This window comes from Scyliorhinus canicula, chromosome 3, assembly GCF_902713615.1.
Source record: "Scyliorhinus canicula chromosome 3, sScyCan1.1, whole genome shotgun sequence".
Taxonomy (NCBI): Eukaryota; Metazoa; Chordata; class Chondrichthyes; order Carcharhiniformes; family Scyliorhinidae; genus Scyliorhinus; species Scyliorhinus canicula.
Genome location: NC_052148.1, coordinates 122,978,755 through 122,991,967, shown reverse-complemented (window position 1 = coordinate 122,991,967; position 13,213 = coordinate 122,978,755). Strand labels below are relative to the sequence as shown.

Genomic DNA, 13,213 nt, shown 5'->3' with positions numbered 1-13,213 from the left:
TCTCCCCAAACCCCTGGACAATTGTAGCAAGATCTCTTAATTATTTTACTCCAATTCCCTTGCAGTAAGGCCAAAATGCCATTTGCCATCCTAATTTTGTGCTGCCCCACCTTGCATGCTAACCTTTGTGTTTACTTGTCTGAGTACACCCAAGTCTCTCTGAGCGTCAACATTTGCAAGTTTCATGGCTTTTAAAAAATATTCTGCTTTTCTATTCTTATGACCAAAGTGAATAACCACACAATTCCTCATTATACTCCATCTGTCACTTTGTTGCCCACTCATCTAACCTGTCTATATTTCCTTGCAGCCTCTTTGTGGCCACACAGTCGCAGTTACCCCCCCCCCCCCCCCCCCAGCATTTTAGATACGTTACTTTCTGTCCCTTCTACGTCATTAATATCGATTGTAAATCTCCTGAGGTCCAGCACTGATCCATGTGGCAGCCAATTAATCACAACCTGCCATCATGAACATGCCTTATTTATCCCTACTTTCTGCATCTGTATCTGTGCTAATGTACCCCATGAAATGTTTGCTCAAAGTCTTTGTCATGTCCTTATTTCCCATGATGTATTGTTCCTCTAATAAGCATAACTTCTGTCAGATGATTTGCAATACTATTGATATCAGAGCAGGGAATAACTGTGGCCCATGTCAAAATAATCTTGGCTAAAGGATGAGGCAAGTAGTGAAAAGGGACAAGCTAGCGAATGTCAAGATGAAGTAAGATTTTGTTGATAAAATAAAATTGTATAAAGGAGAAATAATTGAAACCAGAACGGAAAATAATTAGTTTGACAAAAACACAGTTTCTTAAAAGTGACTCTTTTGCTAAACTTGCTGTCTTATCATAAAGGGTAAACAGATACTAACATTTGATTCAATTTCATGTCTGCAGGCTCTGCAGAACCTGGGGTTTCATTTTGGGTTATTTTCTGCTACTTGTACTAAGGATCTGGTGTACCTCCCTGAACCCAATATGGTCATGCAGCACATCCAACATTTTAACACTGTCCCTGGGTACCATAGTGACTTTGGACAGAATACATTCAGGTAAATAAGACAGTCAAGCTATGCAGTCTTGTAATATTCAAGGAAGTTATAATGTTCTTCCAGCTAATTCATGTAGGAATTGTTGTCTGAGCACACCTTATAATTTATTATTGCCTTCTCATAGACCGCCAAGATTTAAAAAAATGTTATAAGTGTATTTTTCAAAATACATTTAATTTGCCTTGTCTTTTGACCCGGTAGTAATCATTTGGTAATTTTATTTAGCATTCAGCTATGACTTGGGCATTTTTTTACAAGACAGAAAACAGTGGTAATACATCTAAAATGTTGGGTGTTTTTACTTTAGAACAATATAGAGTTAATTAAAATTATGGAAAGACACAATTGGGGCCTGGATTCTCTGTTTAGGAGACTAAAGCCGGGATTCTCCGAAAATGAGGCTATGTCCCCACGCCCGCCGGAAAACGCAAATCGCTCCAACTTTTTTCAAAGAGTTCAGGAGGATAGCAGGGCCCGGCGTGTGCCGTGCGGCTCCTGATGCCGATATGGGGCCGTGCACTTCCGGCCGCGGGTCCGCGCATGCGCGCACCGGCCTTCTTTGTGCCGGCACCGGTGCAACATGGCGGAGCCACATAGCGGGCCAGCGCGGAAGATAGGACCCCCCCTGGATTGCGCGTGACCACCGATTGGTAGCCCCTGATTGCGGGCCCATCTGTCGTGGAGGCCCCCACCGGAGACTGATCCCCCCGCCCCCCCCACTAGGACGGCCAGCGTGGCCGCGGGTCCGCGCTCCCGCCGGGTGGAAACAGGTTGGAACCAAACCGGCGGAACTCGGCGGGAACTCAGCCGGTCGATCACAGAGAATCGCCGCGGCGGCCTATTTCAACGGCCCCCAAACGGTAGTGCATCGACCGCGCACACGTGGTTGGCGGTCATTCTCCGGTACGCGGAAAATCGCATCCCATGCCAGGGGTCTGAGACCCCATTCTCCGCCCCCGCGCCGAACGCCATTTCGGCTCGGAGAATCCCCCCCTACGTTCTCCCGCTGGAGTAGAATCGCTTCTGGACCGTGCTGGAGCGAGGAGTGGGGCTCAAGAGCGATTCTTCTCACCCTTATGCATGGCGGACAGCTCATGGGTTTCCATTTGGAATCCAGCGATTGGTCCACTCTGTTGTGCAGGTGGTACGATATCGAGGACCGTCAGCATCCCCCCACTGAGAAATGGGGATATCCTCCCCTCCCACCGCGTGAATTATGGGTCACCCCCTCACAGCACGCACACATGAGGGTGACCTAACCCTACCCTCCACTGACCCCCTATCAGATCTCCAACAGACCCCCCAATAGACCCCTACAAACCACAACATTTATAAACATCCGAGAGATAAGCGGCGGGATTCTCTGTCCTCCCGCCGAGTCGGAGAATCGCTGGGTGGGGGTGGGGCGGTGTGAATCCCGCCCCCACCAGCTGCCGCATTCTCCAGCGCCGTGGTTTTGGTGGGGGTGGGAATCGCAGCACGGTGCGCATGCGCGCATTGGCACTGGTCCCATTGCACATGCGCAGACCAGCAGCGCCCATCTGACGCCGGGATCGGCAGTTGGAGTGGCAGGGGTCGCTCCACTGCCATGCTGGCCCCCTGTAGGGGTCAGAATCGCTGCTCCTGAGGGCATGTTGACACCGTCGAGAAACGCAACGGCGTTTACGACGACGTCAACACTTTGCCTCAGGATCAGAGAATCCCGCCCAGCATGTCTTTCGGGACTTGTGGGAGGAAACTGGAGCACCCAGAGGAAACCCATGCAGACATGGGGAGAACGTACAGACTCTGCACAGAATAAACACTGTGGTTAGTTTCATAGCAGGATACTTGAGATGCATTCAAGTCTGAAGGTAAATGAATAATCCAGAAACCTGGCTGTCTGGAAACTATTCCCCTGTCAGTTACAGCCTATTAAAAGCTATCTCGCTTTGAAAGTGAATTGAAGCCGGTCTTCCAGTGACATCATGTAAGAGCATGATGCACAAAAATTGGCTCCCGACAGGGTCTTTGGGTTTGATCCTTTTACCTGTTTCTTTTTGTGAATTTGGTGTTCAAACCCTGTTGATCTGGTGCACTCTCACCCGATGAAGTCATGTTGAAAATGTCGACGAAGAAAACCAATGTGAAGAAAGCTCAGAAGGGTAGCCTATCGAAAGAATTTGAAGGAGGTAAGACGGTTGCCACACGCATTACATTGGACACTTTGGTGGTGGTGACGGCGCAGGAGCTTGAAAAAATTGCCAAACAGATGGATAAGCAGTTCGAACGGTCGGGCAAGGAGATAAAGGAATCATTTAAAGTTACTGTTGAGGAGGCTTTGGGCTGATTCATGAACAGCTGGCAAAGATCTCAAATGTGGTGAAAGCGCTGGGTGAGATGTTGAAGGTTGTGGAGGAGGCAATGTCGCAGTCTGAGGATCGGGTTGCCTCGCTGGAAGCGGAGTTGCTGCTTGTGGCAGATAGCAACTAAGGCCTGAGTTTGAAAGCCGGAGATGACAGAGGTCTTCAAGAAAGAGAAGAAGCTTGGACTGGTCTGAGGAGGACTGTTGGACTGGTCTGAGGAGGATCTTGAGAACAGATCAAGGTGGTTGAACCTCAGGTTGGTGGGGCTGCTGGAGGGAGTGTAGGGCTCAAGGCCGGCTGAGTATTCTTCGGCGATGTTCTCTCAGCTGATGGGAGGGGATGAGATGTTTTCCCCTCTGCGTTGGATAGAGCTCATCGGGTGCCCAGGCAAACGCCAAGGCCAAATGAGTCACGGTGATTATCCGCTTTCACAGCTCTCAAAGGAAGAAGAGGGGGTTGGAGTGGGCGAAAAAGATTTGGAACATTGACTGGGACGGGCACACGGTGCGGATATATCAGGACATTGGGACTGAGCTGGAGAAGAGGAGGGTGGCCTTCAGCAGGCTGAAAGCAGTGTTTTATAGTCAGAGTGTGCGATTTGAGATGCTGTACCTGGCGCGATTGTGGGTCACAATGGACTCAAATTATTACTTTTTCAACAAGCCGATGATGACAGGCCTTCATCAAAGAGAAGAAGCTTGGACCGGTCTGAGGAGGACTGTTTGGGACTCTGTGTATGAAGGGGGGTGTTTGTGCAATGCACTTGTGCCACTTTTTGACATGTTTTTGTTCAGTTGGGGATGGGGGCAGTAAGAAAGGGGGATTGTTATGTTTCTTGGAGGGAGAGAAGCTTGTTAATGTTGTTGGGGTTTGGGCATGTTGGTGGGGGAGTCGATCAGGAGGGATGGGGTGGTTGTTGTTTTTGATGGGATATTGGAGGGGGACCCTGGGTGGGGGAACCATCTTAGGTGATCCTGGGAACCAGGAATCTGTGTAGGAGCACTGCATCAGAATGAGGATGGATGACTCGAGGAGGGGTGGGGAGCGTGACAGACCCCCAACAAGTTTAGTCACCTGGAACGTGCAGGGGCTGGGGTGGGGCGGGGACTGTGAAGAGGGCAAGAGTTCTCTCCCATTTAAAAGGTTTGGGGGCCGATGTGTTGTTCCTACAAGAAACTCACCTGTGGGTGCAGGACAAGATCAGGTTGCGGAGGGATTGGGTGAGCCAGGTTTTCTACTCAGGGTTTGACAACAGGCTGCCTCCTGGGCATACACCAAGGCGCAGTGGTAGAGCACGAAGGCTAAGCAGGTTGAGGAGCACTGAGAGGGCACTGGGGAGAGGGGGGTTGGGGGTAAGTGGGGGAAGGTGTGATGAAGGGGATGCTGGGGGAGGGGTGAAGCAGGTGGGGCGGCACCATTGGGTGATTGGGGCAGTTGGGAACACAAATGAACAGCATTTAAAAAAAGTTGCACTCAATAATGCGTCTCTGGCACTTTCTGCCACCGAGCTCCATTCCCCTGCCCCAGCTCCCCGGGAATGGAGATCCTGGTTGCCTCTTTTCTCCCACCCCCAGGCATACCAGGTGCAGACGATGGGTGTGAGCGAGCACTCAACAGAGAAGCAGCAGTCAGACTGTGGCACAGATTGAGGTGCATTGGTGCTCAGCTCTCTGCAGGTTATCATCATCATCCCCCCCCCCCCCCCCCCCCCCCCCACAGTGTCCCGCTGACAGTCCCATCACCCTGCAATGACGTTACACATCCTGGCAGGGTGGAACAAGGTGAGAAAGGGGAGAGGAATGAGGGGGAAGGGAGAGGAAAGGGGGAAGGCTGAGGGATGGGGAGACGGATGGGCAGGGGGCGGAAAGAGGGGGGGTGGGGGGAATGACAGACGAGGCCACAGCCTGTACACCCCGGCCTGATGGGTGGCCGGGTCCTCAGGGGGTGGGGCGGGGCCCTGCACATGGGCCACCACCTTGAGCTTCTGTCAACACTGCTGCTGCTACCCCCTCCTGTACCTGACAGCCTGGCGTGCCAGCAGAACCACGAGGGCAGCATTCCCGGGGTCCATGGTATCATCCATTCCGTGTAATATCCGTCAGGAATTGGAGAGGTGTGAGACTGACAACCAGCGGTGTCTTCCACCCTGGGACCCTCCATTCCCCTATTGCTCTCTCCCCCACCCCGCCCAACCGTTCCCCCACACGCACTAGCATCCCACACGCTCTGCCCAAGCACAATCGACAGTGAGGGTCTCTGGTAACTGTACCTCAATCACTGTACCCCAGACACCTAAACGTAATGATACCTAGACCGGGCGCTGGTCTCCTCCCCGGTGCACACACCCATCCTCTGGTCGTTGAAATGTCTCCTGTGCTGGAGCCCAACCCCTGCGTGTGAATGTTGCTTCCTGCAGTGATCAGGCACAGGTCCAGGCTTCACTGTCTGATTTGGATGCTAGGCAATAACTCCCACATGCTACGAAAGAAAAAATGCTGGAAAAGCTCAGCAAGTCTGGCAGCATATGTAGGGAGAGAAAAGAGCTAATGTTTCGAGTCCGATGACTCTTTGTCAAAGCTCCCACATGCTACATGGCATGCCTACCAGGGGAATCCACTTAAGATGTGTGAAGTGCTCAATTAACGACGGTTGCCAATTCCCATTTAGCGATAGCCGCATGACCAGAGGCCGCTGCGGTCAGTGAGAGTTATGGGTGGTCGGTGGGTAGGTGGGCTGGGGTTGCCCCTGGAATGGGAACACATGATCTAGGGGTTGGCATGGCGGACTTATGGGCACTGAGATACCCATCTGCCCCTACCCCTCCCAGGCAATGGGCGGGCACCCCTCCCCCGCCACCAACAATGTCAGACCACCCAAACTGAGACCGGCCCCCTGGGGGCTTCCCCACCCCCAACCCCCTCCAAGCATCCCCAGTGCTCCAGGGATCATTGCCCAGGAGCGAAGCTGGTTACTGACTTCCTCGGATTCCCACATCAGTCCTTCCGCTAGCTTTATGTTTTTAAAAATGTGTACTAATCGGCGCTCGCCTGACCAATTGCTGGGAGGGCTGTTAGATCGGGGGTCGCTCCTGTTAATTGTGTGGAGATTGGCCTTAAGTGGTGATATTGGTTTCTTGTCAAGCTACGGTGAGTTCCTGATTTCGCCAGCGGGAGTGGCTGGATAGATTGCAGACTGATCGGTGCCTGGGGTGGATCCATTTTTTGGCCTCTCCCATGATTTAACAGCCTCATTGAGCTCTCGTTTAAGCACATCGTGTCTATTAAATCATGCCCTAAGGTTGTTAGATACGGTGGGGAACTTGCCGGCAGAGCCAGCAGGAAACACCCAGCTAAAACTCACCACAAATGACGCTTTGAAACTTTTCCGTTAGATTGTGCCCTTTGAATAGCGAGCAGGGTAAACTTCTTCACGCAGACAGTTGCGAGGCTGTGGAATTCACTCCAAGGGCTAGGGATTGGGGAAGAATCTGTGTATTGAAGATCAGATTAGATGGATAAAGGAAAACATGTGGAAGGGATATGTGAACAGGGTGGGTAAATGTGTTTAGAATTATTTGCTCATTTAAAAGGTAAATTCCAATGTGGCCAAAAGCAAAATACTGTGGATGCTGGAAACCTGAAATAAAAACAGGTAATGGTGGGAAAACTGAGCAGACCCGAAAGGTTGCTCACAAACCAAACTGAGTGACTTTAAAAAAGGTTGCAAGCAGACAGTGGACTTCCACCCCTTGGTGAGAGGAGGTCCAACCCTTGAGAGCTCAGCTCTAACAGTCCCTGGTTGACAGGTCGGCGTGGAAAATACTGGCTCCATTCCAACTTTGCTTCCAGGAAGGGCGGCAAGCCGTTTGCCTCCCTATATTCAGCCCAAGAGAGCGAAAGAACCACAGGCAAAGGGATTAACCTTCCTGAGAGGGAGGTAACTGAAACAGAATCAAGTATTGGGAGTATTAAACGCAGATTGGATGAACACCCCAACAGAGTTTAAACTACACAGAAGCAGGGGTTTTACCAAATGAGGTCAAATGGCTCCAGCAATTACATTGCAATCTCCACCTATAAAATGACATGATCCTTGTGGGACAACTTTAAAAGTCGAAGACCAACTCATGGCAAAGCTAAAATATAAAGACCAAGAAATCCTCGAACCTCCCTATGTCATTCAAAGTCTAGAGTGCCCTCTACTCAGAAAGACGAAAACTAAAAGTAACCTATGAAGTGGATGAAGTTGCTGTTGAGAACTGCAGCAGTACATTTGAAAATGAATCTTCAAAATTGTTTTTGGCACAAGGGAGGTAACATATTACCCTAAGAGCTGATGCTAAACAGATTTTCCTCTGGAAAGGTCCTTGGACAAAGTCAAGGGTGAAATTGAAAAGATGCAGCAATGGGCTCACTAGCCACCATTTTATTTTTTTTAAAATTCCAAATAAGGGGCAATTTAGCGTGGCCAATCCACCCACCCTGCCATCTTTGGGTTGTGAGGGTGAGACCCACGCAAACACGGGGAGAATGTGCAAACTCCACATGGACAGTGAGCCGGGGCCTCGGCCTCGTGAGGCAGCAGTACTAACCACTGCGCCACCATGTCGCCCCTGCCCGCTGGCCATCATGCCAACAAAATAGCATTCAGGAATGGTTATGTCATTAGGGTGAGCTGGTGGCACAGTGGTAATGTTGCAGGACTAGTGATCCAGAGGCTTAGGCTCATGCTTCCTGGAATGAAGAACTTGTCGTATGAGAAACGGTTGAGGACTCTGGGGCTGTACTCGTTGGAGTTTAGAAGGATGAGGAGGGGATCTTATTGAAACTTACAGGATACTGCAAGGCCTGGATAGAGTGGACGTGGAGAGTATGTTTCCACTTGGACGAAAAACTAGAACCAGAGGACACCATCTCAGACTAAAGGAACGATCCTTTAAAACGGAGATGAGGAATTTCTTCAGCCAGAGGGTGGTGAATCTGTGAAACTCTGCCGCAGAAGACTCTGGAGGCCAAATCACTGAGTGCCTTAAAGACAGAGATAACCTGTTATAACCTGCCTGCTTACTACTGGCTGGGGACTAATGGCAATCCCACAATCCTTTGGGAGTATGAGCTTCCCCAATTTGGGGGGGGGGGGGAGGTGGGCTGAGAAATCATTAGCAGATTCCCTGCATAAATAAAGCTGGCCAGTTTGGAACCAGCTAGAGAGGAGTGAGCAGCAAGGCAGTTGCTGCTGCTGTTGTATATATATGTTATTGTAAATAAATGTTATTTGTTTCTATCCTGCAACTCGTGCTGGATTCTTCGTGACCCTCACAAAAGATAGGTTCTTGATTAATAAGGAGATCAGGGGTTATGGGGAGAAGGCAGGAGAATGGGTATGAGAAAATATGAGCCACGATTGAATGGCGGAACAGACACGATGGGCCGAGTGACCTAATTCTGCTCCTATGGCTTATGGTCTTATGTCCCCAAAGCCAAACGGTTCTGCAAGAATCTTTATGGATTTAACTCAGGTGAACAAATTAAGGAAGTGTGAGATCCACCTGATGTCTTCATTCGAAGAGAGCATGCCAAATTAGCCAAGAGTACTTTGGGCGCAATTCTCCGCACTCACGACGGTGCGGAGAATAGCGTGGCTCGTAAAATTTTACGGCCACGCTCGTCCGACGCCCACCCGCTATTCTCCCCCCCCCCCCCCACGCCCGACTCCCGATACGAATCGCTGCCGCCGTTTTTTTATGGCCAGCAGCGATTCTCAGCTGTCCGATGGGCCGAGTTCCCAGCCCTTTACGGCTGTTTTTACGAACGGCAAACACACCTGGTCTGGCCGTTCGTAAAAACGGCCGTAAAGTGCCGATTTTTAAAACCATGGCACCGATTGGCACGGCAGTACCACGGCCGTGCCAAGGGTGCCATGGGCCCGTGATTGGTGGGCACCAATTGCGGGCAGCGGGTCCGATGCCCGCGCACTCTTTGTCCCTCCGCCGCCCCGCTGTATCACTTCGCGGGGCGGCTGAGGGGCATCCCGGCCCGCGCATGCGCGGGTTTCGCGCAAATGCGCGATGACGTCATCCGCGCATGTGCGGGTTGGAGTCTTCCAATCCACGCATGCGCGGCTGACGTCATATGACGCGTCAGCCGGCGCAAACTCTGGCAAGCGGGCTTAACGAAATTCGTTAAGCCCGCGATGCCGGAGTTTACGGCGGCGGCATGCTAGCCCCGACCGGGGACCAGAATCGGTTCCCGGTCGGGGAGGGGGGGGGGCTGGCGTCAAACCCGCCCGGATTTGACGCCAGCCTTACGATTTCTCCCCCTCTGGGAGAATCGCGCCCTGTATTTACCAAATTGGATGTGAGCAATGGATTTTGGCAGTTGCCCCAGGACAAATAATTCAGATTGCTGACCAAATTTGTAATGCCAGTCAGCCATTATTGTTTCAACAGGAACTTCATGTAGAGATCTAAATGTGTAAATACTTGCTGTAAATAAAGAGTAATGGTTTTGAGAAAGTACAGACACAAACAGCATACTTTGGGAAATGGACAATCCCTCAAACCCCCCTCTAGAACTCGAACACTCTACGAAATATGCATCGCAAGAACAATGTTTTAAAAAGATGGAGAAATGTTGAGGCAACAATGAAAGGAAAATGCTTTCTTGTTTCATTAAATATTACAATTTTGACTCTTGGATGATACAAAATTTTAGAATAATTGTGATGCCACACAAAATACAGCAAGATCAGTTACATTCACTGTACCAATCTGCCAGATTGAAGTTGAGTTTTTGGAGACCAGTTTTTATCAGCTCTGAATCATATAAATGTTTAATAATAGGGTATGGGTTGCAGAGAGTTCACATGCATTAATAAATAAATGATGCGTGCAAATTAATTTACCACATTTTATTTTATGAAGCTGCTCCTCTTTGTTTACTAGAGTTGAATTAATTTAATGCTGGAAAGTCACCGACACGCTATTGTGTGGAAATACGCACTGTGTCACTATCAATTTACAGTAGATCTTATTGTTTCTGGAATCTAATGTTGCACAACAACTATAAACAGCTTATAACAGTGCCATCTAAAGGTATAGTGGGTAGTGCAAGTTCATACAGACACTTTTAGCATGGTTTTTGTGAAATAGATTGAGTGATAAAGTCGTTTTAAAGGCATTTGAAATGTAATCAAGTAACCCACCCAAGGTTATTGATAAAATAGTTCAGACAATCTGAGCGGCATGGTAGCACAGTGGTTAGCACTGTTGCTTCACAGCACCAGGGTCCCAGGTTCGATTTCCGGCTTGGGTAACTGCCTGTGCAGAGTCTGCATATTCTCCCCTTGTCTGCGTGTGTTTCCTCCGGGTGCTCCGGTTTCCTCCCAAAAGTAATAATAATAATCTTTATTGTCACAAGTACATTAACACTGTAATGAAGTTACTGTGAAAAGCCCCTATTACCATAGAAAGCATTTTTTCTGGTTGTATCACAACTTGGTATGGATCCTGCTCTGCCCAAGACCGCAGGAAACTACAAAAAGCTGTGAATATAACCCAATCCATTATGCAAACCAGCCTCCGGCCCACTGATTCTGTCTACAATTCCCGCTGCCTTGGAAAGGCAGCCAGCATAATTAAGAACCCCACGCACCCCGGGCATACTCTCGTCTACCTTCTTCCGTCAGGAAAAAGATACAAACGTTTGAGGTCACGTACCAACCGACTCAAGACCAGTTTCTTCCCTGCTGCCATCAGACTTTTGAATGGACCTACCTCATATTAAGTTGATCTTTTCTCTACATCCTAGCTATGACTATAGCATTATATTCTGCAGGCTCTCCTTCCTTCCCTATGTACGATATGCATTGTTTGTACAGTATGCAAGAAACAATACTTTTCACTGTATACTAATACATGTGACAATAATAAATCAAATCAAATCAAATATGCAAGTCCTGAAAGACATGCTGTTAGGTAATTTGGATATTCTGAATTCTCCCTCCATGTACCCAAACTGACGCTGGAGAGTGGCGATGTGGCGATTTATACAGTAACTTCATTGCAGTGTTAATGGAAGCCTACTTGTGACAATAATAAAGATTATTATTATCTTAGCACGTCTGACAGCATCTGTGGAAAGAAAAGGCAGCTAACGCTTCTATTGTGATTTCTGTCAGATTTTCAGAAGGTACCACAGGAAAAAGAGGAAATGAAACGTACAGAAGAAAAGAATGAATCTGATGCTCAGCGCAGTTGGATTGTGAGTGGGGCAGCATTTGGGAGTTTGCAGTTTCTCACACACTGGATATTTGGAGAAGTTTCACTTGTCTCTCGATGGGCTGTGAGTGGTCATCCAAATACTGGACCAGATCCTAATCCGTATGGGTAAGTAACATCTTGGACCGGGATTCTCCGATCTGTGTTCGCCCCGTCACCGCTGCCAGCAAGAATGGAGAATTTGGCGCTCAACCAAAACTTCATTCACCGTAATAGGACTGGAGAATCTCACTGGCGTGAACGGATGGAGAATTCCAGCCCATATGTTCCATGAAAATTTCAATTAAATGCAGCATTATATTCTCTTGTCAGTTGAAAAATGTTTTTGATACAGAACCAATGCAATAATTTTGCCTTTGTAGTGTTTTGGAAGGAGTGGTGACCTCCAAGCAGAGTAACTATTGAACTATTTCTTAACGGAATAACTAAGTAGAGAGAATGGTAATGATGCTACTGATGACTTTGACTCTAGTTTCTAGACAGTCCGTGAGAGCCCCGTGCTCAACCCCTGGATTTGTGCTCTTCGGCCCATTGGCTGAACGGGTCACATGACCCCCCCCCCCCAAATCCACCCTGTAAAGGGATTCGCTGCTGCAACCCTTCCCCTTTAGGTCCCTTATTAACACATACCAAGTAAAAGTAAATTATTTACAATCCAACACCATAAAGGAATTCTTGTGCAGTCGATTAGGAAGTCAGCCTAAAAGGGGATTTCCTCTCCCTTTTGGAACGCCGCAGCACAACAAGAGATGTCTCAACAGCAGGGGCAGATTCAGTTTCACTTCCATCTTGTAAAGCTGCATCAGACCACTTCTCCAGTTCCCTGTGGAACACTACTCCAACAGCACTCAAGAGGTTTGACACCATCCAGGACAAAGCAGTCCGCTTGATTGCTTCCCCTTCCACAAACATTCAAACCTTTCACCACCGATGAACAGTGGCAGCCGTGTGTACCATCTACACGATGCACTGCAGTAACTCACCACGGTTTCTCAGACAGCACCTTCAAAATCCACAACCACTACCATCGAGAACGACGAGCAGTAGACACCTTGGAACCCCACCACCTGGAGGTTCCTCTCCAAGTCACTCACCTACCCTGACTTGGAAATACATCGCTGTTCCTTCACTGTCGCTGGGGCAACATCCTGGAATTCCCTTCCTAACAGCACAGTGGGCGTACCTACATCCAAAAGACTGCAGCGGTTCAGGAAGGCATCTCACCCCTACCTTCTGAAGGGCAACTAGGGATGGGCAATAAATGCTGGCCTAACAACGATGCCCACATCTCGTAAATTAATTTTTTTAAAGTTCAATGTATTGAACTCAATCCTCTAAATTAGAGTCAAATGGCTTAAACTTTCCGAATAGAAGCATTATGATAACTTACTGACTACTGAATAGATGTGCTTCCAACAAAGTCTGCTCTGCTGTTCTCTGTGGTTAAAGAAAATCACTCCATTGATCCTCATCACCAAATGCAGTATCTTGGAAAGAGTGGTGATCACCAAGCAGAGTAACCATAGTACTATTT

At 48.8% G+C, this 13,213-nt stretch overlaps 1 protein-coding gene across 2 annotated transcripts in view; it reads left to right on the top strand.

The window, feature by feature from the left end:
- The window catches only part of LOC119962925 (PGAP2-interacting protein-like), a 154,330-nt gene that overhangs the window by 49,161 nt on the left and 91,956 nt on the right, over nucleotides 1-13,213 (top strand). Inside the window, exons 4-5 of one of the 2 annotated variants that reach the window (XM_038791201.1) lie at nucleotides 902-1,056; nucleotides 11,580-11,787. In XM_038791201.1, the coding sequence (XP_038647129.1) occupies nucleotides 902-1,056; nucleotides 11,580-11,787 (363 nt within the window). The remainder of the gene's footprint in view (nucleotides 1-901; nucleotides 1,057-11,579; nucleotides 11,788-13,213) is intronic. The other variant, XM_038791202.1, reaches the window with a different exon arrangement.